A 27,387-nucleotide genomic window follows, 5' to 3' on the forward strand; every position below is an offset into this window, starting at 1 on the left:
ACCGACTGCCACTGTTGGGGGGTCTACCAAATACCAAATAATCCAGTTATCATGCCTCTCCCTTTCACAGTACCAATGTGGGGAACAACAATGCAAAAGCATGCTTAATAACACACCAAACTAAGGCCATCTCTCTCTTAGTCTTTTGTTATGAGACATTATCGTTTCTCTCTGTGATATCTCCGGCTCCCTTATCTGCTCTGAGTGGACTCTGTGTCACTATCCAGACCTCCATCCTCTAATGCCTCAGTACTGGGCTCTGTGTCACTATCCTGACCTCCATGTTCTAAACCTGAGTACTGGGCTCTGAGTCACTATCCTGACCTCCGTCTTCTAATGCCTGAGTACTGGGCTCCTGTCACTATCTTGACCTCCGTCTTCTAATGCCTGAGTACTGGGCTCTGTGTCACTATCCAGACCTCCGTCTTCTGAACCTGAGTACTGGGCTCTGTGTCACTATCCAGACCTCTGTCTTCTAATGCCTCAGTACTGGGCTCTGTGTCACTATCCAGAAATCTGTCTTCTAATGCCTCAGTACTGGGCTCTGTGTCACTATCCAGGAATCTGTATTCTAATGCCTCAGTACTGGGCTCTGTGTCACTATCCAGAATCTGTCTTCTAATGCCTCAGTACTGGGCTCTGTGTCACTATCCAGACCTCTGTCTTCTAATCATGAGTACTGGGACTGTGTCACTACCAGACATCTGTCTTCTAATTCCTGAGTACTGGGCTCTGTGTTCACTATCCAGAAATCTGTCTTCTAATGCCTCAGTACTGGGCTCTATGTCACTATCCAGACATCTGTCTTCTAATTCCTGAGTACTGGCTCTGTGTCACTATCCAGAAATCTGTCTTCTAATGCCTCAGTACTGGGTCTGTGTCACTATCCAGAAATCTGTCTTCTAATGCCTCAGTACTGGGCTCTGTGTCACTATCCAGAAATCTGTCTTCTAATGCCTCAGTACTGGGCTCTGTGTCACTATCCTGACCTCCGTCTTCTAATGCCTCAGTACTGGGCTCTGTGTCACTATCCTGACCTCCGTCTTCTAATGCCTCAGTACTGGGCTCTGTGTCACYATCCAGACCTCTGTCTTCTAATGCCTGAGTGCTGGGCCCTTGGCTGTAAGGCTACTGTGTCGAATAAAATCACTCTTTCTCACCTCCTAATTGAGATGTCACCCCCAATACCTAGGCTGTTGAAGGTAATTTAGTTCCAGTGTTATTCAATTGTCACACCCTGATCTGTTTCACCTGTAATTGTGATTGTCTCCACCCCCCTCCAGCTGTCGCCTATCTTCCCCATTACCCTGTCAGCACTCACCTCGCCCAAGGTTCCGTTCATGTGGTCTCCAGCTGTTGACCGGGTGTTCCGGGACCTCAAACATCACTTCACCACAGCTCCCAGCTTGGTTCATCCTGACCCATCCCGTCAGTTCGTGGTGGAGGCCGATGCTTCGGATGACGGAGTGGGGGCTGTCCTGTCCCAGCCCTGGACCTCAAGCTACATCCCTGCGCCTTCCTCTCCCATCGCCTCAACGCCACGAAGAAGAACTACGACGTGGGGAATCGTGAGCTTCTCGCGGTGAAGATGGCGTTAGAGGAATGGAGGCACTGGCTGGAGGGGGTGGAACATCCGTTCATCATGTGGAGCGACCACAGAACCTGGAGTATCTCCGCACTGCCAAGCGCCTCAAATCCAGGCAAGCTAGATGGGCCCTGCTGTTCACACGGTTCAACTTCTGATCCAAGAATGTCAAGCCGGATGCGCTGTCACGCCGCTATAGCCCAAAGACTACTACCCCACAACCTGAGACCATCCTTCCCACTTCGTGCCTGGCGATGGCACTCAGCAGCGGGTCAATAGGGAAGCAGGTCCGTGAGGCAAAGCGTTTCCAGCCGAACCCTGGAGGGGGCCCTGATAACCGGATGTTTGTTCCTGACGCCGTTCGCCCCGCGGTCCTGGAGTGGGCCCACTCCTCCAGGCTTGCCTGCCACCCAGGCTCCCGTCGGACCCTGGCTTTTGTGTGACAACGCTTTTGGTGGCCTACCATGATCCCTGATGTTTCACATTCGTCGCCGCTTGCACGGTTTGTGCACAGAACAAGACTCCTCAGCAAGCTCCGGCTGGTCTCCTTCAACCTCTGCCTGTCCCTGGTCTCACATCTCCCTAGACTTTGTCAAGGGTCTTCTGCCGTCTGATGATAATACCGCCACCCTGACCGTGGTGGATCTGTTTTCCAAAGCCGCCCACTTCATTCCTCTCCCCAAATTACCCTCTGCCAAAGAGACAGCCCAGCTCATGGTGCAGCATGTCTTCCGGATCCATGGACTACCAGTGGACATGGTCTCCGACCGGGGTCCTCAGTTCTTGTCCCAGTTCTGGAAGGCTTTCTGCACCCTTATTGCGTTGTCGGCCAGCCTGTCCTCCGGGTTCCACCCCCAGTCCAACGGCCAGTCGGAGCGAGTCAACCAGAACCTAGATACTACTCTGCTCTGCCTGGTCTCCGCCAACCCCACTACCTGGAGCCAGCAGCTTGTGTTGGTCGAATACACCCGCAACACCCTTCTCTGCTCTGTCACAGGCCAATCACCTTTTGAGTAATCCCCACTCTTCCCTAAGCAGGAAGAAGAGGTCGGCATACCTTCTGCCCAGATGTTTGTCCACCCGGGATCTGCCCTGTCGGCCCTCCTCAAGACCACTTCCAGGTATCGATGACAAACAGTTCGCCACCGGACTCAGGCTCCCCGGTATCGGCTAGGGCAGAAGGTATGGCTGTCCACCCGGGATCTGCCCCTCTGGGTAGATCCCCCAGTTTATTGGCCCATTTCTCATCTCCAAAGTCATTAGCCCCTCTGCTGTTCATCTTCTGTAGCCCCGGACCCTTCGTATACATCCTACTTTTCATGTGCCCAGAGTTAAACCCGTGTCTCACAGCCCATTGTCTCTYGATTGTTCCTGTTTCCTAGTTTTCCCGGTGTTGACCATTCTGCCTGCCCTGACCCTAAGCCTGCCTGCCGTCCTGTACCTTTGCCACACCTATATGGATTACCGACCTCTGCCTGCCCTTCACCTGTCTTTTGCCTGCTCCCGTTCGATTATAAACTTCTTACGGCTGAAATCCCGTTAACGGGGTCGATTTGACAACAGCCAGTGAAAGTGCAGGGCGCCAAATTCAAACAACAGAAATCTCATAATTACAATTCCTCAAACATACAAGTATTATACACCATTTTAAAGATAAACTTGTTGTTAATCCCACCACAGTGTCAGATTTAAAAAAGGCTTTACGACAAAAGCATACCATGCGATTATGTTAGGTCAGCGCCTAGTCACAAAAACACAGCCATTTTCCAGCCAACGAGAGGAGTCACAAAAAGCAGAAATAGAGATAAAATTAATCACTAACCTTTGATGATCTTCATCAGATGACACTCATAGGACTTCATGTTACACAATACATGTATGTTTTTTTCCGATAAAGTTCATATTTATATCCAAAAATCTCAGTTTMCATTGACTCGTTATGTTCAGTAATGTTTTGCTCCAAAATATCCGATGATTTTGCAGAGAGCCACATCCATTTACAGGAATACTCATCATAAACGTTGCTATGTTGTGGAGTCAACAAAAGTCAGAAATAGCATTATAAATATACACTTACCTTTGATGATCTTCATCGGAATGCACTCGCAGTTCCACAATAAATGTTTGTTTTGTTCGATAAAGTCCATCATTAAGTCCATACGAAAAGTCAAAAAAGTTCTATTACAGTTCGTAGAAACATGTCAAACTATGTATAGAATCAATCTTTAGGATGTTTTTATCATAAATCTTCAATAATGTTTCAACCGGACAATTCCTTTGTCTTTAGAAATGAAATGGAACGGAGCTTGCACTCACTCACGCGTGACTAAACTAAAGGCTTTCAGCCAGACCCCTGATTCAAACAGCTCTTATTCGCTCCCCCTTCACAGTAGAAGTCTGAAACAATGTTCTAAAGACTGTTGACATCTAGTGGAAGCCTTAGGAAGTGCAATCGGACCAAATTTTACACTGTATATTGGATAGGCAATCACTTGAAAAACTACAAACCTCGGATTTCCCACTTCCTGTTTGGATTTTTCTCAGGTTTTCGCCTGCCATATGAGTTCTGTTATACTCACAGACATCATTCAAACAGTTTCAGAACCTTCAGAGTGTATTTCTATCCAAATCTACTAATCATATGCATATCTTAGTTTCTGGGCCTGAGTAGCAGGCAGTTTACTCTGGGCACGCTTTTCATCCGAACGTGAAAATAGCGCCCCCAGCCATGTCTGCATCTGGGTCTTACCTGAAGTGTGATAGTCAATATTAATTAAGACTTCAACATTGTACTAGTCCCTTTAAGTGCTTTATTTTTATGGAGGACAGTTCTGCGGAAATACTTTGTATTACTAATTTAGCAGGGCTAAAGAGTAACTAGACAATCAGATTTGTTACATATGTTTACCCCCTTCCAAAATGATGGCAAATGGCCCTTTCATCTTTTCTACTTTGTGTGCTGGTGCTTACCTACCCACACACACACCGAGTCATTTTCCTATCGCTGCACCTTTACAAGCCAACCAATAAACTCAGGTGGGTTCTATGCAGAGAGTTGCAAGGTCAGGTGACTGTAGTTACTGTTACTGTAGGACACTCACAGTGGTGGAGTCCCCTGTTTTACTGGAGTCTCACTGGTGAAGTCAAGCGTCTCTGTGCGACGTGCAATACGTACACACCACTGCCAAATAAAACATTTTAAATAAATCACAGGGGGATGAAATAACAAGATCGTGTGAATTATAAAAAGGTTTCAGTTTACTACATAGTTTAGTTATTGTCACACTGGACTCTCTGATGTCTGGCAGAGGCATAGCCGGTGCTTGCCAGAAAAAAATGATGAACTCCAGCATAAATCACATCCAAATGACCTGTCTGTGTTGGTTGGACACTTGTGTGTGATTCCTCTAAGCTGTACAAAGATAAAGCATGTGGGAAGTTTAAACCCCAGAGAATCAGCTCCTGTTTATTTTAATTTGACCAGAAACCAACACAGAGTGCTCTAATGTCTGTGTTTGGCGACCAATGATTGGCCAATGAGTTAAACTGTGATGGTGCCCCAGTGACATCACAGTCCTGGGATGATGCCATGAGTCGAGTTCTGGGAGAGGTGCTCTCTGAGGAACGACCAATCCTTCAGCCATGGAGCACAAAGCAGAAAACAAATCTGAACCTCTACTTATGAAAATCAGGCCAGAATGCTTAACTATTGGCTCCGGTCAGCACTGGATAGGCCTACTCTACATCAGACACAATTACTCAAGCCTGGGAGGAGGACACATCTCTCTAGAGAAAAGGCTATGTTTTTTCCAATGAGAGGCGTTTTTCTCCTGTCATGCAGAGTTGCTCCATCTACACTGTAAATATAGACCCAAGGAGAACAGATAGAAATGGATCCGCCCTTGGAAGTAAGTGAGGCGTATTTCTGGGTGCATTCCGTCTGTGGCCTATTTAATGATTTGATATGTGCACAACTGTGATATATACAGTACATACATTGTTCTCAGAAGTACCTCACACTATACTGTAGTTGCATAGTTTTTTCCAAAGACAATAGTTGGAATATGTTTTCCTCATTCAAAACAAATGAGGGCACATTGATGTTCCAAGGAAAGTCTTTTTATAATTGTGGGTGAACACGGCTTYTGTAAGTGGAGCGTGATTCATGTTCATTTGTCTAAAGATGTAGTAATTCTGGTGCATTAGGTGTGTTTGATGCTGATGGCAGAACTGCCTTGTAAAACCTCTTGTATATATAACACTGGCAATAGGGCATATAGGGAGAAAGCATGGGGGTTCAGGGTAGACCAGAAATCCAACTGGAGCTAAAATCAAGCTGTGATATATGTTTTAATAACTGGATGGTAGTTGAATTGATACTTTTTTCAAACATATCAATGAAGTTAAGTGACAGTCTCTGGGGAATTGTAGGTGGTCCCATTGGGAAGCATATATACTTTATTAAACAGTTCATAACTCAACTGCGTTCAAAGGGTGTTGGCTATGGCACACAGCACTGCCAGTCATTAGTAGGTTAATTGGTTTTTCACCTGGAGCCTATAGCCCAGGAACCCTAGATAGAACCTGTGGTTTAACACCTCTACTGGGTGAGCTGGGCTGGAAAGACCCTCCTGGGATCCAGACCCTCTTGGGATCTCTGTCTGTCTGTATGGGATAACATTTGAGCTGGATGTGTTTTCCACCTGTGGGGTTTAGAGGCATCACAGTTCCAAGCCATCCTTTATCAGCTATGTCCCCTACAGAAGATCACAGGATGGCCTCTCAAACTCTGTTTGACAGACTGATCAAGAGGTGTGCCATGCCTGTAATTTACTGAGGAGAGACTTTACTCACAGATTTCATCCGGAGAACATGCTCCGCTGGCTGCTTCTGTCAAATCCACCCTCACTTGCAGTGCAACAATACATAGGAGCCAGTGGCATAGAGAGGAAGGCAGTGTGGTCTGGTCATCTCTAGTCGCCCATCATGTCTATTCGATGCTGAGTACTGTAGGTATGTGAATCATTTATTGCGTCAGACATGTTCTTGATTTCACTGGAATTAGTGTTTAAACCACAGAAARGATTCAGCAATCTCATTACTGAATCCTCCTCAGGGAGAGATGGTAATTCAACACCAGGTCAGCAGTTACATTAAGCGCTCCTAATAGCACCACAAACAGAGGGTTTACATTTGCTAAGTCCTGGCATTGCGCAGCAGCCATGTGTGTTTATTGCAGGGAATGAGGGAGTTATTGAAAACATCCAGGGGTCTCTCAGCACTCAGCCCAGAAATGAACTTTCTGCTAGGAACATCTCCTATGACATCATTCACTCCCCAAAACTTGAACCAGGCCTGGCAAAAAAAAGAACAAAAGCATTCAAAAATCAGTTTTTTAGAAACAGCATGTCATTGACAGGCAGAAGAAAAGTTAAAGTGTTAGAGACATTCTATGGGGTTTGTGTAGTCTATGCAGAGGAGCCCAGACATGCAGGTCCCACAGTCCCTCCAGCACTATGGCAGACAAGACAAGGGCCTCTAATAGCAGCCAAGGCTTCTCCCCTTCCTCAACACAATTTCACTAAGTCTCTGGCTGTCTGTCACCTAGACAACTCTCAGGCAGGTACTGTAGGGGTGTGTGTGTGTCACACAGTGAGTGTGTGTGTGTGTGTGACTGTGTGTGTTTGTGTGTTTCCTGGTGTGTGTGTGTGTGTGTGTGTGTGTGTGTGTGTGTGTGTGTGTGTGTGTGTGTGTGTGTGTGTGTGTGTGTGTGTGTTGTCTCCTGTCCAACTACTGTAGATTCTGGTGCTGAGGTGTTAATTATCCTGAAGCAGCTCTCACCACCCAGTCTTACTCCCCTCCCGACATCAAAGGCTGATTCACCAAGCAAACAAATGCCGTGGAGCTGTTCTAAGGGAAGTTTTCAGAGTGGATGAGATACTCATCATTTGGTCGTTTGTACTGGGAGTAGGGCTGTCATGATACCAGTATCGCGAGTATTGCAAGTGTTGTGGCAAGGAAACAAAACATTAACCAGATTTTATTTATTGAGGGAAAAAATCCTTATGTTGGGGGGGACACCTTTGGTTGACAACATGAGTCACATGTATTGCTTATTTATAGTGCACACCATATTTTACATAAAGCAGGTTTTTAATGAAAGTTGTAATGAATACTCAGGGAGAAAAAGGTGTAGATTCACACACAGAGTGCAGCAGGTGTTTATTTCGCAGAAGGCAGGAATCGTGGTCACAGGCAGGCAATGGTCATACACAGGTAGGCAAACAGGCAGGTGAATCAAAACTAGGACTGAAAGCTATAACTGGTTCTCACAAACAAGCGAGGAAAAGGCTTAGTAGAGTCAAAACGAACAACACCTCACAAAGGCACAAACAGAATGAACTGAACTAAATAAGGAGCTGATGAGACCAGGTGAGTAACTAACACAGGTGAAATCAATGAACAAAAATGAGAAACAGGGCTACGTTCAAGAACACAACGATATTGATATTGATATTGTGAAAAAGCTTACTGGGAGGTGGTGGACACTCATCCTGAGATTAGCTGAAGTATACAAACACTTGTTCTGACAGTTCCTTTTCAGACATCTTTTGTCAATTATCCTCTTGAAGGACCTGCGTCATACATCATGACTCCGGGTTAGGGTTAGAAACAGTATGAGTCAATTCTCTTGGCTCCAATTGGTCGGAAGCAAACAGGTGGTTTCCAAGTTGCGATATCTCGACTACTCATCTTTCCTGTGAACCATATGAGAGTGAGTTTCCATGACTTCTGGGTGGTGTGCATGTGGGAGTTATGAGTTATGTCATAGAGTGACGTCTGGAGAGCACACCATGGCACATTGGAACCCTGGGCTTTGCCTGGCTTCCTGTGGGCTGGCACAGGGAAAATAGGCAAGCATCAGCAGGGAAGGGAAACAGCAACTACATGGGAGAATGTTTCCTTTATTATGGAATGACGTGATGAGGAGTGCGCCACTGTCCTGAATGACTGTCAGACACATGCCCTTTTCCCGAAAATCCCCATGGTTAAACTCAGACACTTGCGCTGTCTGCCACTCACACATTACCTGTACAAATCTCCATTGTAATGTGTTTATGAAGGTTATGTATATCATGGATACTCACCCACCAGTGTTGTAGTACATGAATCGGAAGGGGGACTGTTAATACATTCCTCCCATAGGTCTAATGCATTCTCCAACCAGCATCCATAGACAGCAGACAGAGCAACCAAAGTCTCAACACACCTCATTTACAGTGTGAATGTTGTCATGGTGTTTCATTCTGGTGTGGTACAACATAGTAGACACCACTGTAGGCTATCTCCCATGTCTAATCTCTAGTCTACTCGATCATCGGGGGTGTCACCTCAATCAATGAGAGGAAAGGGAGTGCTCTGTCTCTGCTGCAGTAATAGCTGATAGGACAGCCAGTGAGATTCTCCCAGGCTTTTTCACCCAAGACCCTTTACTCCGGCAACCGTCATAAGCCCAACTCACAGTGACCAGAATGGATATGAAGACAGATTCTGCAAAACAGTCAACCCATTCCATTACTACCATGGCTGTACAGTATGCAGGAGAGGTTTGCATTGGCAGAATTACAGAGTTTTGACCATATTTCCTATTTGTATGGCCCTAGTAGGATGTTGAGACATGTGTCACAGCCCCACTGCCAAATAGGAATACAGGAAGTAGACAGAGGAACCTCTGCTCTCTTATCCAGTAGGAGCCTGCTACCTTCCCACAGTATCCTCATGGATTGGGCAATGCCAAGCCTACAGCACAATAGACCACTTGGGGAGAGAGGCCACTGAATGTTCCAATGGTAGCTGACTTCATTTTGCACAAGAGAGGGACTAAGTAAAAGATGATACAGAACTTGACTTATATAAAAAAAATATGTATTTTTCTGTCACTTCAAGATGTGTACCATATAACTGGTAAAGAAAACAGAGGGTAGACAAAATACATCAAACATGTAGGGATATAGGTTATTGGGTTGAGCACAAAGTGGAAGGAGAAGGTCCCAGTACAGCCTCATGTAAGCAGATGGTGGTGAGAAGTGAACATGCTCTCTGCCTGACGGAGTACCTGCATGGTCTCAGTGACCTCACTGACCTCACCGCCTGCTCCATGGGCTGTCCACTACATGAACATGATCATGATAAGTGACTCAATGTGGTCCTTGTGGTCATTAGGCAGTAAACACTATCTGTTATTCAATAATACGGAAGTTTACCTTTGTGTAGTGGTATGCAACCATACAGGGTGATAGTGTATACTGCCTAATGACCACAAGGACCACATTGAATCATTTATCATGATCATGTTCATATAGTGGACAGTGATGACAGAGACACTGGGTGTCTGTCATCACTGGGGCTGACAGGCCCATGTTGTCTCTACCTTTTTGCCCTTTGTGCTGTTGTCTGTGCCCAATAATGTTTGTACCATGTGTGTGCTGCCCCCATGTTGTGTCGCTACCGTGTTGTCGTCATGTTGTGTTGCTACCATGCTATGTTGTCATGTGCTGCTGCCATGCTGTGTTGTTGTTTTAGGTCTCTCTTATGTGGTGTTGTGGTGTCTCTCTTGTCATGATGTGTGTTTTGTCCTACATTTTTAATCCCAGCCTCCATCCCTGCAGGAGGCCTTTTGCCTTTTGGTAGGCCATCCTTGTAAATAAGAATTTGCTCTTAACTGACTTGCTTAGTTAAATAAAGGTTAAATAAATAAATAAAACCTTGCTGTAGAGAATAGCCCTAGCATTCCTCTGGGGGAGATGCAGATGTGTCCTTACATTAACCACCACAGTAGCTGGAAGTGAGACTGCGTGGCATTGGCAATGTGGTGGGGCATGCAGCGATGAGAGAGAGACAGCTGCTAATATGTTTTTAAACGTACCCATACCTCTCAGTTCCCTTCTACTGTCTCCGTTTGTCTGATGGACACACCACAATGTCAGTGTAGCAATACGATACAATACAATACGATTTTATTGTCCAATGTAACATCTTGATTTGTGGTTTTCATCATTGGGGACAATAGAAAATGAAAAAGGCCTGGTGATATCACAATCAGATGTTGGATTTACAGTATATTGGTATTTGCAACTGTATGGAGATTTACTCTTATTCAAATTAACTTGTTGTAAATACTGTAGACACTCCTAACGATGCCTGCCTTCCAATAACAATGCAATAATTACATAATAGAGCATTTGACTTCTCGCAAGGGTACTACCAGCCAGCACAAAACACAGTCCCTACAGTACTTGCTCTTACCTCCCTGAAACATCCCTTGGAATGTCATCAAAGCATGACGCATACAGTACATGAATCATGAATGACCCACCTTCTAATTGTGCTTATTTCCTTTTATCGAAACTGTTCCTTTTCCGCAGAATGAATCACCACTCAAAGTTTGGAAGACGGATTTTTTGTTTACATTTCTGCCCCTTGACTTTAGCAGCCAAGAATGACCACAGAATTTGAAGTTGAGGTCCTGCCCTTAAGAACAGAGGCTTATTGCGGAACATTTAGTTTGTGGGCATTGATATGTTCTCCATCCTAGCACTGTAGAGTTGTGATTTTATTAAATGACAGACTATTTACTTTAGACATATTTCAACATTGATGTAGGGCAGCTCTGGGTAAAAATTAAGTCACCTCTTCCTCCACACACACACACACACACACCCACACAAAACAACACACACACACACACACACACTAGGAAGTGGTCTAGTAGTCTCACTGGGATACTGGTATATTTGTGCAGCTTAGACGAGAGCAGTTTATAGTGCTACTTCCCTATTTGATGTGTGAAAGGTGGAAGGAAATCAAAGCCATTCCTTCAAATGGTTCTGGCCACAGTGGGTTGTGGCTCCAATGAGAGACTGGCCGTAATGAAACATGGGGGGCTGCATTCAGTCTGGGAGGGAGGGAAGGAGGTAGGGAGATGTTCTGCATGCAGGGCTCAACCCTCTGCCAAAAACAATATGGGAAACTGTTGCTCAATCACTCCAACCACAGGTACGGGGAAAAGAAGGTGGTCCTGTAACATTAGTGTTCTTGTGAGTACCATGCTATTACGAGCATTCAGAGAACATTATCAATACATATATAATCTTTGAAATGTAGTTGATTTCTGGCACTGACTGGTCAAGCTGAGGGGGCAGCTGTACAAACAGGCACGGTTATGTGGTAAGAGCTGCAGAGGGTTGTGGTCTGTTGCTAAAGGGGCCATCACATGGCCAGTCGGCTTGTTTAACACTGCTGCCTCTCTCAGCCATTCGCTCGCTATCTTGCTTACTCACTCTCTCACTCACTCTTGCTCGCTCACTTGCTTCTATACATCATCTCAGGTGGATTCATAGTGTATGTGTGTTTCATTTCAAAAGTATTTTCAGCTGAAGTACTTCTGACTGTCCTTCATTAGACCTGAGGCAGGTCTATAAGTGCACACCAACGAAAATATAAACACTTTTCCAAAAACTCTCACTCTAGACCCTGGTCTTTCCTATAAGCAGTATAGGAAAAAGTTTCTTCCATAATCAAGGTGAGATGCTGTCTACTGCAATATCTTCTTTTCCCATTTAAATGCAAATAACTCTGAGAACATTGACTTCACACCAGCAAAGAGTCAGGCTTTTTGTCATATCTCGTCACACCATAAGGTTAAAGCTTTTCTATTGAAGTTGAAAGATTACCACATGTGCAGTCCTGAAACTCAACAGGGCAATGTCTTTCTGTGTTTAGGGTCATGAGTAAAAATGCCCAGTTGCCCATTATTCTGGCTACCATGACTAGAAGAAGAGATCTCAATGACTTTGAAAGAGGGGTCTCAACGGAGCATGGGGGGGTTAAAATGTGTGTGTGTGTGGTGTGTGGTGTGTGTTGTGTGTGTGTGTGTGTGTGTGTGTGTGTGTGTGTGTGTGTGTGTGTGTGTGTGTGTGTGTGTGTGTGTGCGTGTGCGTGTGCGTGTGTGTGTGTGCGTGTAGTTCTGGGTTCTAGGTTAGAAGGTTCAATGTTAAACACATAGCCGAAGACCAATAACGTATAATGAAATAGGCGTATATCGAGCCAACCTTTTTTCCTTTTAACATTGTTTCTCCCTTGGTGATGTTTGTGATTATGCTTTACCTTTAGGCTTATTGAGAAGGACTTAAAACTCTCATGAGTTATATGATGTCATGATTTTTACACTTGGGACTAGTTGCCAAGCAATGAGGTAGACATCCCGAAACAGAGTGTTTGTGATTGGAATTCCCTTTGTTATGACAATGGAACAGGGTCAATATTGTCCTGTTGACTTCCTGTTTTCAGGGCAGAACAACCCATGGGGTTATGATATGTGTCTTTCTCTGAACACAAAAGAGGAGAGCGGAGAGAAATGATCTCTGTATTAATTAACATCAACTCACAAAACATAGCAGGAGGGGCTTACGCCTCCTTATCTTGGAGTTGAAGACTCAACAGCACTATGTACCAAGAAAACGTTTATTGAAATGGCAACACAGCATGTGGAGACAGCATGTGCCAACACAGCATATCACAAMCACATTATAACCAGGTTCGTATGTGAATGATAGATATTGTAAAATACCATTGAGTTGGAATTTCCCCAAAATTAGAAAAACACCACTGCTAAGAAAACATCCATTGACATGGCAACACAGCATGTGGAAACTGCAATACTCATTTCCAGGACGAACAAAACACCTCATGTTTTTCTCACAAAATGGCGAAAACATTTCCCACAACTTGCCTGAAACATTCAGCCAGAGACAGAGTTCAGGGCTGACAACTACACCTTTCAGCTCAGCAGCACCGACTCGAGGTGGATTCTGAACCCTGAATTTCTCAGCAGAACGCCAGCAGCACTGGATCGCATGCATTCACAAAGAGTGGAGAGTGAGACATGCACCAGGGGTGTTACATCTCCCTACACAATAAGCCTACACAATGTGGATGATCCCTGGAACTCTGCAGTGTGGTGTCCAATGCCAGCCCTCCATTTGAGCCCCAAAGGCAGTCAGTGGCCCTGAGCAGGTATTGCACACTCCATTTGGAATGCAGCGTATTCTGCAGAACACTAAAAACAACGTCATACACCACTTAGATAGATGTCAACAGCATCATTAAATCGTGTGCTGGCAAGGTTTTATCCAAAATATTATAGTTCAGGCCCACTTAAAAAGTAATGTTGGTGGCAAAATGTGCACAAGTCATCTTGGATTTCTATCAAGCAGAAAAGCACAACTCCCATATGGGCAGAGTGGAACTACATCTGACACCCCCAACTTTCTTCTTTAAGCGTGAAGACTGGATGGGGAGAAGAATGTAGAGATGGCTTTGCAGGACTCTCAGGCTTGCTTCTCATCTCAGCCAGCAGATCCATTCTCACCCTCAGTCAACAGATAACTTGTCAGACCTYGCCTGAAGAGATGAAGAGGAAGAAGTCAACTTGGAATCATCGGGGAGATCTTTTTCATTTTACCTCTGCCAAGTGGATTTGTAAAAGGACCTTTGTGGAAGGCCAGAATAGATTGGAGATTCAGGAGTATAGAGTGAATGGCATGGCTTTGTATGTGTGAATACTTGGGAAGGACAGTTTCTTTTGACCACATTGATTCCATCCTGACACTTCTAGCTAACTTCTTTGAAGTCATTGGCAGGCTTTATTGAGAAACTAATGCATGACATTTAAAGGGATGAGATTGAATAAGGAACTGATAATGCAGGTAGGAAAGGACGGTGAAAAGAATGAGTCTCCTTTTGAAAATGAACAAGTCTTTATAAGCAATAACTCAATGAATATATTAAGTTCTATCAAGTTTGGAAGGGGAAAGTAACAATTTTAATGGTAATTTCACAATCGCTGTTAAATAAATTCCATCAGCTGCCCTCTGAAAGTACTATTCAAATTATCATCATAAGTACATGACGAAGATAACACTTTGTAATTTCTGACATTTGCAATGGGGTTATTAATCAGCACCTGTTAAGGTGCTCTGTCTTCAGTCACATTAGTGGAAGTGAAAGTCAAACATTATTTGGAAAGAGATGTGAATGAGGTTAAAAGGCTTAAAGGTCAAGTTAGTATGTGATCTCACACAGTATTCATGGCCACAGAGGTAGCGAACTGAACATATGCAACATGTGCATTACCAGTGATTTGCAATATGTCTTCATTTGTCGATTTTTCTTTGTACATGAAGTTCCAGTAAAAACACACAAAAAAAGTATACTTTATACCACTTGTGGATTGGACAAGCATTGAAATCCGTAGGAATATACAACACATTATTAGGAAGTGTATACTCAGCCAAATCCTGTTGAATATTTTCCTTCCACATTTCATGTGATGGTGGCAGATGGTACGTTGCTGGCTGTCGGTCGGACGGGAGATGGAAATAATACAGACAGGCAGTTGATTCAAAGCAAACAAACACCCTCTCAATAGTCAGAGTCAGACATGGTAATATAAATTCCAAAGGAAGAAATAGAGTATGAATAACAGGATTTTGAGTAATTCCCATTCCCAAGTGCTGAAAACATAAAGATAATAGAGGTTACTTTCTCTAACATATTTTTCATATCCATTACAGTTTCGAGAATTATTTTGTAACATTGGAATTATACATATTTCTGTGTTACAGGATAAGTCACTGCTGTTCTATGAGCAAGTCTCTGATTTGTTAACAATGGAAAGGAGCCGTTCAAAGGTGAATGTAGAATATTTGAAGGTGAATGTTTTATTGACCTTTGTTTGAAGGTAATCTTGTCAGTTTGTCTCAGCTGTAATAGCAATACAGTATGCTACTCCTGTTTTTGTGTAATGAAATACTGCCTATAATATACAGACCTAATGTAAATCTGCCAAAAGTCTGACGTTCGAGTCAAGCAACAATATCCATGTAACTGTGTTTGAACTTCATTCTTGTTGATGTATGGCAAGATGTGTGCTTCCCTGCTATATTGTTAGTGGCTGTCTGTCTTCATTTGTGTCCATACACCACACCTACATTCCAACATCAAAGAAATTGTTCATGGAAACGTGTCAAAGACCAAGATGTTATTGCAGTCAGGTACAGTATGTTCCGTCATAGGTAAGTGATTTAATCTTCTTAATTCCGGATTCATCTCTGATATTTTCTTCTCATATCATTATCATACAGACTAAGGCAGTATGCCCTGTGAGCAGGTAAGGTCTACACGTAGGCTATAACAATGTGTAGGCTAGTAGGGGCGGCAGGTAGCCTAGCAATTAAGAGCGTTGGGGTGCTGGTTAGAATCTCTGAGCTGGCTTGTTGATGTGCCCTTGAGCAAGGCACTTAACCCTAATTGCTCCTGTAAGTCGCTGTGGATAAGAGTGTCTGCTAAATGACTAAATTGTAAGTGTTCACTGTAATTACAATAGACGTCGATAAGAGTTTATAATATAGGTTTAAGGTCATATACATTGGTAACACACTATCAAAGCAAAAAGCCTTAAATGTGTGTGTTTTTCATAATTGTGGAAGCAATCTGGTTTGAGGGCCACTGTTGTCCAGTTAATCACCACAATAATCCGACATTTTCTAAAAGCCTGCTCATCTAGATGCTGGAGGAATGGGCGGTGGCAGCTAAGGTACTTCCCGCCCAGTGGGTGTGTTTTACGCAAATGGCCATTGCATCCACCTGCCAGCGCGTTWCCCCAGCAGTCAGGAGCGAATACACTTTCACCAGTAACACTGGCTGCATGTTTAGCCGAGTTTCAGACGAGGAATTCTTTAAATTGACAATTTTGAAGGAGCTGTCACATTGGACTTGTCACAACTTCTGGTCATTAAACTTACACGAGATTTACTTGGAGAGACGATATTTTCAGCTGCGCCTCATGAGCATTGGACCGGGCAGCGGTAAACACACCGTGCTCCAGGTGTATCTCTATAAGGACTCCTGCAACGGGGCCACGGCACCCCGGATCTTAATACRTTTTAAACTTGGAGAATTGAGGCGAACGATTCCGTGGAATTCTGTTGGTTTCTTCGATGACTTGTAAGGTTGGACTTGGACTCAAAGTTATTTGTGGAGAGTAAAGTGACAATCAGGTATGCCTAATTATTTATAACGATAATGATTTGCATTCAAACAGCCTGCAATTGGCTCGCACAGCCCTGTCATTTTTCATTTACTTTATATTACCGTGAGATGTAGACCTATGCTGTTTAATTTACTGGTGTGTTACATGGGACATTTGGTTACCTCAAAATAACAGTGCCAATTTGGTTTTATAAGTTCTGTACTGGCATTGTAACCGTTAAACATGTTAATTTGATTAGGCTTAATTAGCCTTATGAAAACAATCATGAGGCTATTTCAATTATGATAATGAACTTTTGCATTTGAAAGTGTGACAGTAATATTTGGACACTTAGACTTTGTTATTAACATCGAACTAAATATTATATTTCATGTCAGTGAGTTTTAACGTGCTTTAAATTTGTATTTTGAATTTATTATATGCACTCTTGYAAGTTGCGCATGGACTCCTACCAGGTTCAGATTGTTTACAGCATTAAAATCAGAMAAATGTATAGCTTTATCTCTCGCAGTCCAACACCGATAGTGTTGATGTGAAATTAAGGAAATATGTATCGATATGATCTAATTAAATTGCCAGACTACTTATCCACAGCCTATTGCTTTGTTCGCACTGGAATTTSACAGCTGAAGTGTTTTCAAAATAGCATAACAATTCAAAAATTGTTCAAAATGGTTTTGTAATAGCCTAGGTGTTTTCTTTTTAGAATAAAAATACGGACGGGAWGGATTTAGTCATCAACAGTTTATTTTGCTGCTGGTAAACGCGCACAAATCATTAACAGCGCACAAATGTCTCTAAGAAAAGCAATGCAGTATTTAGCCTACCCACGCCTGAAAGGGAAAAATAGCTAATTTCCAAATAATTGGGAACATGCACAAATGTAGGCTACTCTTGGAATACGATCCCCTATAGACGGCTGAATTTACAAGCGCGGCTGGACCAAGCAGRGAGGGTGATTGGCTGAAAGCGCGTTGTAATAGTGGTCTTTACCACCCTGCGCTTGTAAATCATGCTCAMCATGGCGATTGTCTTGACTCTTGACTCACAATATAGCAATAAGTTAAGTTTGGCTGTCTAAAACACATGCAAGAACTGCGAAAAGACAATTGGTCAACACTCACCTTTTATTGGAATGGTCTTGATAAAAGTAATAAACGAGGAACCGTTCAAAATGCCAGTGAACCGATGGGGTGGGGGATACGTTGCCTTAATGTAGATGTCATGTTTATTATACATGGTTGATCCTTTGATTAGAACCATGTCAAGGCTACTGACCTTGATTCCTGTATTTAGCGCCAAATATGTTTTACCGTGGCCCACGCTATTACACTGCCATTACACTTCCTGCACTTTCTTCATGAATTGATGAATACATTAGATTGAATACATTAGATTGACCTGTTTAGATAATCAACTCAAGTGGAACGTCATCCCTTTGTGTGTGTGACAGTGTGTGTGTGTGTGCGCCTGTATGTGTGTTTGTGTCTGCCTATGTGGTGTGTGTTGAAATGTAATTTGTAAATAGTCTGTTGTTTAATTGAATTGTGTAAATATATCTGCACTTGACTCAGAATAAATAGCTGGCCAGTTAATAACTTACCCATAAACAGCTGAGGTTTGAGCTGATGGTTATACTYGTAAATCCCCCCTAACCAACCCGTTTGGTTCGAGGATATATTTTGGACTGTAGTCTCTGGCTCCAGCTCTCCAGCAGTCTACATGTTGAGTTTGTGTTTGTGGTGGAAGTGCCCTTTAAAATGTGCCCTCTGGCAATCACATGCAGAGTGGTTAGATGGCCGTCAATGTAAAAGTGATACAGTACTTGTGTTAAATCCAATGTGTATGTGATGCTTCTTGGAATTGAAGTGTTGAGCCATAGCACCCTGGGCTACGGGACACAGAAGCTCCCTGTTACAGCTGAAGTAATAGCACAATAGCTCCTTGCCTGTGGGAATTAGGAGAATATGAAGGTTGGCAGTGTCYCTGTTACAATTTGTAGATTTACCTTTTATCCAAGCCTCAATATCCGTGGATCCATGCTTTATTATGGTGAACATAATTACAGTGGCATCCGTCCTACACTGTTAAAGCCATGAAATAAGACCAATTTGTAGATTTTTTAAATAACGTTTCTAGGCAACCCTGTATACCCATAAAGAAGCATGCAGTATTCTGCTTACCCTTTATAACTTGAGTTTATTGCACATTCCTGTTTGATGTGGTTGGCTCCATTACACAATTTAATTACAATGTTATATACAGTTTCAATCAACATTCCCAGTGGTTCTGGCAAGACTGATTTTATTTATCTTCAGTACCGTATTGTCCTTTGTAGAGATGAGATTACATCAGTGACCATTTGTCACACTGAATTTTGTGAAAACAAGGTATATTGTGTGAAGAAGACAAGGTAGAACCTTACATTAGGTGACTACAGTACATAATTACAGAGTAGTGCACAGGGTTGGTGGTCATGAAAGAGGATTGTGTTTGGTGGGACTAGAAGACAACAGGATCTTCTTGCACAAGAGGCAGGGAACAGTGGAGGAGACCAGCTTGATGTTCCCATCATTGTGTCACACATACATAAAGGTCAAATATGACTCTTGCCAAATGGAATTGTTTAGAAAACTAAAAGGCTGGATGCTCTACTTTCGAAAGGCTTAGTTTCCAATGGTCTGGTTATAATCCCTGAACATCAGTGATGTACTTCAGATGTTCACATCTCTCACAAAGAAGCTCTCCTGAACACCAATGTTTCGAGATCTACACTCAAGGATGCTGTGTTATAATGTGTATAGCTTTTGGCAGCGGAAGTTTTTAAATCTTTAATTGTTGACCTCTTCTTTCCTCCAGTGTTCTGCGATCRTTCTATTCCTGGAGGTTGGTTTACCATGCTGTTGGACAGTCTGTGGACGGTCCACATGCTCCTGGCCCTGGTTGTCAGGGCTCTGTGCAATCACAACATCATCGACCCTCATGCTGCACCCCGCGTCTTCATCTCCTTCAAAGGTAAGAGGCAAACGTCTCTGGTCTATTTCTCCCCCAACCACATCCCATCCCCACACGTAGAAACCACTAGCACAAAACACTAAGTTTTGTGCTAGTGGTTTCTACATGGTGTCTTGAATTCATGCAGTGCTCTTCTCTAATAGCTCTGTGTATCATCTTTAAAAGAATCGCCTCATTTGCTGTTTTCTGCTACTCTGCAATGTGTGTGTGCACCCTTATGTGTGACTGATGAGTTGATGATCAGATAAATGGGATGATTCTGGCTTTGATAAGTGCTCTAGATTCCATAGGAAGAACTCAGACTCTCAGGTTACACCGCAGACCCGTCCCAGTGACCACTAACAAATCATGCGATGCTAATTTGCTTCCCCTCTTAAACATCCTGGCATGGTAATTCTCAGCAGCTGCTTCCACTTGACTGTATGTACGAATAATTAAAAACATAAACAAAGACGGATTTATTTTTTCAAATTGAGGTTAACAAAGACAACAGTGTATTTTTGAGAAGCCTTTTGCGTCTGGTACAGAATGCTAGTTATAAGGAACAATCTAAAGGTGAAAGTGATGCATTAAAAAGACGTCGCCTGCAGCATATTAGCATGTAATAATAACACTATCATGGTCATTATCAGATTGGGGGTCCCTCTACAGAACGACACATCTCAGGGCTTTGTTCATGCACTTCAGTGGTCATGTAGATGAGGTGGGGTAGGGAGGGAGCAGGTAGCGGGTATTACTGAGAGCAAATTGCCTGGTTCAGCCAAGCAGAGCGCTGTCTGTCCCTAAGGTCTGTCCCACTCTCAGATCTAGCCTGCGATTAGCAGCCGGAGCGGAGCTAAGGGACTGAGCAGTGCCCCTGTTTGCTTTGCTTCCATTTCCCTGGGCTCTCTCCACAGCACCAGTTGACTTAATTAACTGGACTGGCACAGTTCACTACTAAAGGTTCTTTCCCTTTTTAATCAAGTCGGATTTTACATGTCACTGAGCACGTATCCAGAGCTCAGCAATTCTTTCATGTTTTTTTCCAAATATTATTTACCCAGTTCTCTAGTTTAATATCTGCAAATATATTGCTTTTACTCAACTGTAGGTTGGTCTTTTCGTTTTTTCGGTTCAATGCCTTTCTTATAATGGATTACTTTTTATTCAAATCTTTTTCTCAGAAGTATGTACTCGAAATTGTAGCCAGTTCTTTATTCACCTGCAAGACTCTAAAAGAGTCATTCATTTCTGTTAAACCAGCTTACTATAGCAGTATTGTTTAGCTGACGAGAAGAGAGAGGAGTCCCTGGCTCTCTTGCTTACCTGTTTGTTTTTCTCCCCAGTCAACATGCATTTCACAGTCTACTGACTCTGCTTTTCTCCAAAGCTCTGGAGAGACCATTTTGCCTTTAAATATTGTGAAATGCACTTAATTGTTTTTCTAATCTCTTGGTGACCTCACCGATGTATCATAGTGTTATAATTCTTCACTTCAGTTGCAAGAATACGTTGACTATTGGCCATCAATTTAGGTTACTAGATTGTTGGCAACAAGTTTTAGATTCTCTTTATAGCACCCTTAGATGTTTTGGCTATGGGCTTTGGCACAGCATGAAGTTGATCATGATATATTTTTTGCTAGAATATACTCATTATGAACGTGCCGTATAAAGGTGCTGTATCATATTAAACATATCTCAAATTAAAAACTTTAAGCTTACATCCCTCTCTTGGTTACCTGACGGTCCGGTCTCTCAATATTACGAAGTTGGTTGCCTGCCAAAAACTGATTACCTCTGTTTCTCCCGAGACGGTTTAAGGACCGTGACCTCTTACTCAAGAGGCCCTCACTTCCCCATTAAAACAGGTCGTACACATGTGGAGAGTAAATCAAGAACCTCTTAATTGTTTTTTTTCTTTCCCCTTTATTTTGTGCTTCACTTAAATGTTTCCCCGGGGAACACCATCTATGATCCACAGTCTGGTCTACTGACTGAGTGTCCATTAAATGCAGATGTGTTAGTATGTCTCAAGATATTCACTCTAATGCTTGATAGTTAGAAATGCTTATGTACTGCACATGCAGTATGTTTTGGAGCTAAATTATGTAACTGTTGATATGAACCACAGTGACGAAGTGTAGCCATCAAAAGGATACTCCTCTGTAGCTAGCGAAAGCATGAGGTAAGCGCCTTGGAAAAGTAGACTTTGGTCAGGCTTATAACTGTCTCCTGCCCTGCAGGATCACAGCCAAGGTGAAGGACTTTGATAGCCGGAGCTGTGAAGTCTGCTTCATTTAGTAGAGCTTATAGGAATCTGTGTAATCAATACCGCACAGCTTGTTTAAATTGCCAACCTAACTTAGGCATAAAGAGAAGTGAGTCGCCATAGATAATCAATTGCACTCTATGGGGGTAGCTCAGACAAGACTGCTGTCTCCAGAAATCCCCAAGAAGGGAATGTCTCCTCCCCTCTTCGCACGTAAGTCAGAGTGCCTGGAATTTTTTTGAAAAAACAGTGAATTAGTTTGAGCCTTTCCCCAATGACCGTATTTTAAGGATCAAAGTTGAGTTCCGAGCCAGMAGGAATTCATAGGGAGTGAAATCTGCCGTAACTCTGTGTGCCTGAGCCAAAAAATAATATTCCTTTCTACGGAACTCGATGACCAACACAGTTCTATATTTATGTAATAAATGGAGGGTAAAGGCATTATTCCAGATTGGGTTTATTGCCATGCAAAAGGATTGTGTGAGAGAATACAGGCCTCCAATGTGACAACTACTAAGTGATTGTTTACATGCAAGGCCCCTTGTAAATCCATTTAAAGATTACAACAGATGTATCTGTGTACTTTTACAGATTACTCRTTCCGTATCACAGTTTGACAATACCCATGGAGAATGACAAATCATTTGGATGAACAAATGCACTGCTAGGCATTGCTCCAGGGAAGTTTCTCTATTATGTTTTGGTATAGAATTCCCCTGCATCACAGATAAGTGTAACCTTACTATGTTGGCCCATATTCCCCCTCTGACACATTTCTGCTCGTGCATTACGGATCTAAATTCATGCTTATAGCTCTGCCTTTTGGGGTCTTAAACCACACGTGAACCCTGGCTACAGCTGTGCTGGTAAATACGTAGCTTACTATAACTGACTAAATGCTTATTGTACTCTTATAGAACGTCAGCTTTTGTTTAATTTTATTGTAAAAGGCACAGGGTCAAGAGCCACCACAGTTGTAAATAACATGACCATGGCTGTGAAGGTGACATAGCCTTCCCCTGCAACCACCATCACTAGAAACATGCTGATATGACCATAGAGCACACTAGTGTGTATACTCACATATAATTGGTTGTGTTTACTGTTTCTAGCTTCCCATTAACTGCTAGAGAGAAGTTATACATGCACCTTTACTCTGCCTTTCACCTTTTCCCTGACGGAGTTAATGACATTTGAAGCGGCTGTTCTCCAGTGTAGTCTCTGGAATTATGGACCATGGTGGGAATGCCGTGACATCACATTACTCCCCCATTGGCATACAGGACCAAATCCACCGGAAGGGGTAACTGTTACCACCGTGGTTGGGGTCAGGAATATCAGCGGTAGGTATCTCAGAGCAGGAGGAAGCTACACTGAATGACTGCCCCTGTCTTTCATTCACAGTTGTCATCTGCATCCTCCCCATCCATGCCGGGGGTAGCAGCAGACTTTCTATTTCGGGTACTGCTGGGGTTAAAAACTCCCCTTCAGGGCTAAAGGCCCTGCACTCAGGAATGKCAGTGCCCTTGAAGTACAGTATTAATGTATCTGTAATCTAAAGTGTTATTTGCCAGTGTTTTTCTGGGTTAACGCCTTAGAACCTGAACAACAACAGAGAAGGATTTAAAAACCATGAATAAAAAGCAGCTTAATACTGTTAATACATGCTGTTTAGCAATAGTTGTTTTCCCTTTTATAAATCTTAGTGCCAGTTCATCTTTCAGCTAATCCCCCAGTGGTGCCCTCTCACTGTCTCCACTCGTCAATGTTTAAACCATTACAACATTGATACAGAGTACAGACAATAGCCCAAGTGTTCACTTAGGTTAGGAATACATTAGAGAGAGTTGTCTCATCCTGAACTCCTGAGTATGTTTGTTTACATGCACACTAATAATTTGATATTAAACTGATTATGGCAGTAGGCCGAGTATGGCATTAGTCATGTAAACACCGTACTCTGCTTATCATAAGGTTATAATCGAAGTAAGCATATGCCGATTAAAACACCTCGGGCCTCATAACAAAATGTGGAAAAAGGGGTCTGAATACTTTCCAAATGCACCGTATCAAAATTGAGTTGAAACGATTCTAAAATCCTAGTTACGAAAGTAATTTAGAAAGGTCGTACACATAGAAAAAGTGTGATTTATCAAACAATCCTATGAGTGTCATAGGCACACCGGTTGGCGATAACTATTTATAAATACCTATTGTTCTCAGCGTCAGTGCTGGTGCATGACCTTGGCTGTTTTCATTTCGAAACACCCCTTATTAACCATATAGTCAAAATCATCCCTTTAAAGCCTATACGCTGTACCATGAATTACAATGGCGCAACTAAAAAAAGCGAATTAAAAAAACCTTTCTGAGACTGAAAGAGAGGTGCTAATATCAGAGATTGAATACAACATTCCRTTTTTTTCAGCTCGCTCAGTTGTGGCTTGGCCAGTAAAAAAAAACATAGTTACAAAGAGAGGACCATTAGAACAACTCAAGTTGCTTTAGCAATGGCAAATATACTTCAAATGAGTAGGCAACACTCACCAATAAGCCACCCATCCTCAACAGCTGTAACSGAGACGCTGAGAGTCGAGAAGCAGTTGCAGGTGAAACGTTTAATAAGACAACAAACATGGACCGAGACAACATAACAGTAGCGTCTACGCATAAACACAGGAACAGTAACGCYTGAGGAAAGAACCAAAGGGACAGATAAAGGGGAGGTAGTCAGGAAGGTGATGGAGCCCAGGTGAGTCTCATGAGGCGCAGGTGCGCGTAWTGATGGTGACAGGTGTGCGTAATAATGMGTAAACTGGTAACAACGAGCGCCAGGGAGAGGGAGCGGGTGTAGACGTGACAAAAGCTCCCTCCTGTAGGCATATAGGCCAAAATTGCTGTTCTGCAGAATGAATGAGTCATGCATTCCACCTTGTCWCCTTGCCACCGCATCACATTACCTATACATAAAGAGTGGAAGCCTTTTCTGTCGACAAAGTTTAAATCGTTTTGGGATGGTGCTTTTATGGCGAGGTATTGTTCCATTCGTATTTGGGAACCCATTGATGGCAAAGGAACCCCTCTTGACTTCAACCTGTTGGTGTATAAACATTTTATGTATTACTGTTGGTTTTGCTGATGATTGTATCAAAAACATTGTCTCATCAAGGGCTGTGAGATGCTGATCAGCAAGCCGCCCGCTGAAAAGTATCTGTTGCAAAAAAACAGAGGGTGGAGAGCACTTGGATGTGCACCGGAATGGCATTCGTTTTCCTTTCCAAAGTAGGTCTTAAATCCTCACAAAAAATCCTACAAGATTGCTTGTGGGAAACGATATCTGATGACCCAATCTGTACTTTCTGCAGAAAAAGTCCCACCAGTCTCTTTTTTCAACAATGGCTTCACTTTCATACATACCTCCAAAAACCTGTGGTAAGATGGCGCCGACAGATATGGCAGCTCAGCTTCTAGCTCCTAAGAAACTGTGCAGGATTTMGTTTTTTTGTGTGTTATTTCTAACATTATTAGCCCAGAATTTTTTKGTGTTATTACGTACAGTCGAAAATAACTTTTGGATATCAGAGCGACAGTAACTCACCAGCATTATGACCAGGAATATGACTTTCCCGAATTGGATCCTTTGTTTGTACCTCCCAGGCCAATTGAACTTATTTCAGAGGCGGCCCCAAAACACCACCGGCGGAGAAGAGGAATTCGGAGTGGACTTCTATTCCGACTCAGGAGGCGTGCACACCATCCACCGCTTTAGAGTCTCTGGATAATAAATTAGAAGAGCTCTGGGCGAGGATCTCCTTCCAGAGWGACACCAGGRATTTTAACATACTTTGTTTCATGGAAACATGACTCTCTTGGGATATACTGTCCCTGTCCATACAGTCAGGTTTCTTAGTACATCGCGCAGTCAGGAATAAAGAACTCTCCGGGAAGAATGGTGTGATTGTGATAACATACAGAAACTCAATTCCTTTTGTTCACCCAACCTAGAATACATCACAATCAAATGCCGACCATATTAYCTCCAAAGAGAATTATCTTTGTTTATAGTCACAGCCGTGTATATTCCCCCTCAAGCCTGACGGCCCTCAAAGAACTACACTGGACTTTATGCAAACTGGAAACCACATATCCCGAGGCAGCATTTATTGTAGCTGGGGATTTTAACAAAGCAAATGTGAGGAAAACGCTACCGAAGTTCTACCAACACATTGACTGTAGTACTCGCGCTGGGAAAACATTGGACCACTGCTACTTTTCGAAATGCTTACAAGGCTCTCCCCCGCCCTCCCACTGGCAAGTCAGATCATGAYTCATGACTCATGGCTCATGCCTTCCTATAGACAGAAACTCAAACAAGAAGTACCCATGCTAAGGTCTATTCAACGCTGGTCTGACCAATCGGAATTCATGCTTCAAGATTGTTTTGATCACTCGGACTGGGATATGTTCCAGGTAGCCTCTAACAGCAACGAATACATGGATACGGTGACTGAGTTCATCAGGAAGTGTATAGGAGATGTTGTACCCACTGTGACATACCCAAACCAGAAACCGTGGATAGATGGCAGCATTCGCGCAAAACTGAAATCGCGAACCACCGCATTTAACCATATCATGGTGACTGGCAATATGGCTGAATACGAACAGTGTAGTTATTCTCTCTGTTAGGCAATCAAACAGGCAAAACGTCAATATATAGACAAAGTGGAATCGCAATTCAACGTCTCAGACACGAGACATATGTGGCAGGGTCTACAGACAATTACGCACTACAATGGGAAAACCAGCCACGGCGCGGACACCAACGTCTTGCTTCCGGACAAGCTAAACACCTTCTTTGCCCGCTTTGACGATAACACAGTGCCACCGACRCGGCCCGCTATCAAAGACTATGGGCTCTCCTTCTCCGTGGCTGACGTGAGTAGGACATTTAAGTGTGTTAACCCTCGCAATGCTGCCGGCCCAGACGGCATCCCTACCCGCGTCCTCAGAGCAGATGGCTGTAGTGTTTACGGACATATTCAATCAGTCTGCTGTCCCCACTTTCTTCAAGATGTCCACCATTGTTCCTGTAYTMAAGAAAACAAAGGTAACTAAATGAAATGACTATCGCCCCGTAGCACTCACTTCTGTCATGAAGTGCTTTTAGAGGCTAGTTAAAGATCATATCACCTCTACTTTCCCTGACACCCTAGACCCACTTCAATTTGCTTACCGCCTCAATAGATCCACAGACGATGCAATTGCCATCGCACTGCACACYGCTCTTTCCCATCTGGACAAGAGGAATACCTATGTAAGAATGCTGTTCATTGACTATAGCTCAGCATTCAACACCATAGTATCCTCCAAGCTCATCATTAAGCTCGGGGCCCTGTGTCTGAACACCGCCCTGTGCAACTGGATC

The 27,387-nt window shown here is 43.2% G+C and overlaps 1 protein-coding gene across 4 annotated transcripts in view; it reads left to right on the forward strand.

Moving 5' to 3' along the window:
- The first annotated feature begins 16,314 nt into the window (after positions 1 to 16,314).
- Positions 16,315 to 27,387, forward strand: part of sema3fb (sema domain, immunoglobulin domain (Ig), short basic domain, secreted, (semaphorin) 3Fb) — a 94,182-nt gene continuing 83,109 nt past the window's right edge. For all 4 annotated transcript variants that reach the window (XM_023996192.2, XM_070445549.1, XM_023996194.2 and 1 more), the window contains exons 1-2: positions 16,315 to 16,704; positions 19,557 to 19,712. In XM_023996192.2, coding sequence (XP_023851960.1) covers positions 19,595 to 19,712 — 118 coding nt within the window. In that variant the 5' untranslated portion in view covers positions 16,315 to 16,704; positions 19,557 to 19,594. The remainder of the gene's footprint in view (positions 16,705 to 19,556; positions 19,713 to 27,387) is intronic.

Source organism: Salvelinus sp. IW2-2015, linkage group LG11 (assembly GCF_002910315.2).
Source record: "Salvelinus sp. IW2-2015 linkage group LG11, ASM291031v2, whole genome shotgun sequence".
Lineage (NCBI taxonomy): Eukaryota > Metazoa > Chordata > Actinopteri > Salmoniformes > Salmonidae > Salvelinus > Salvelinus sp. IW2-2015.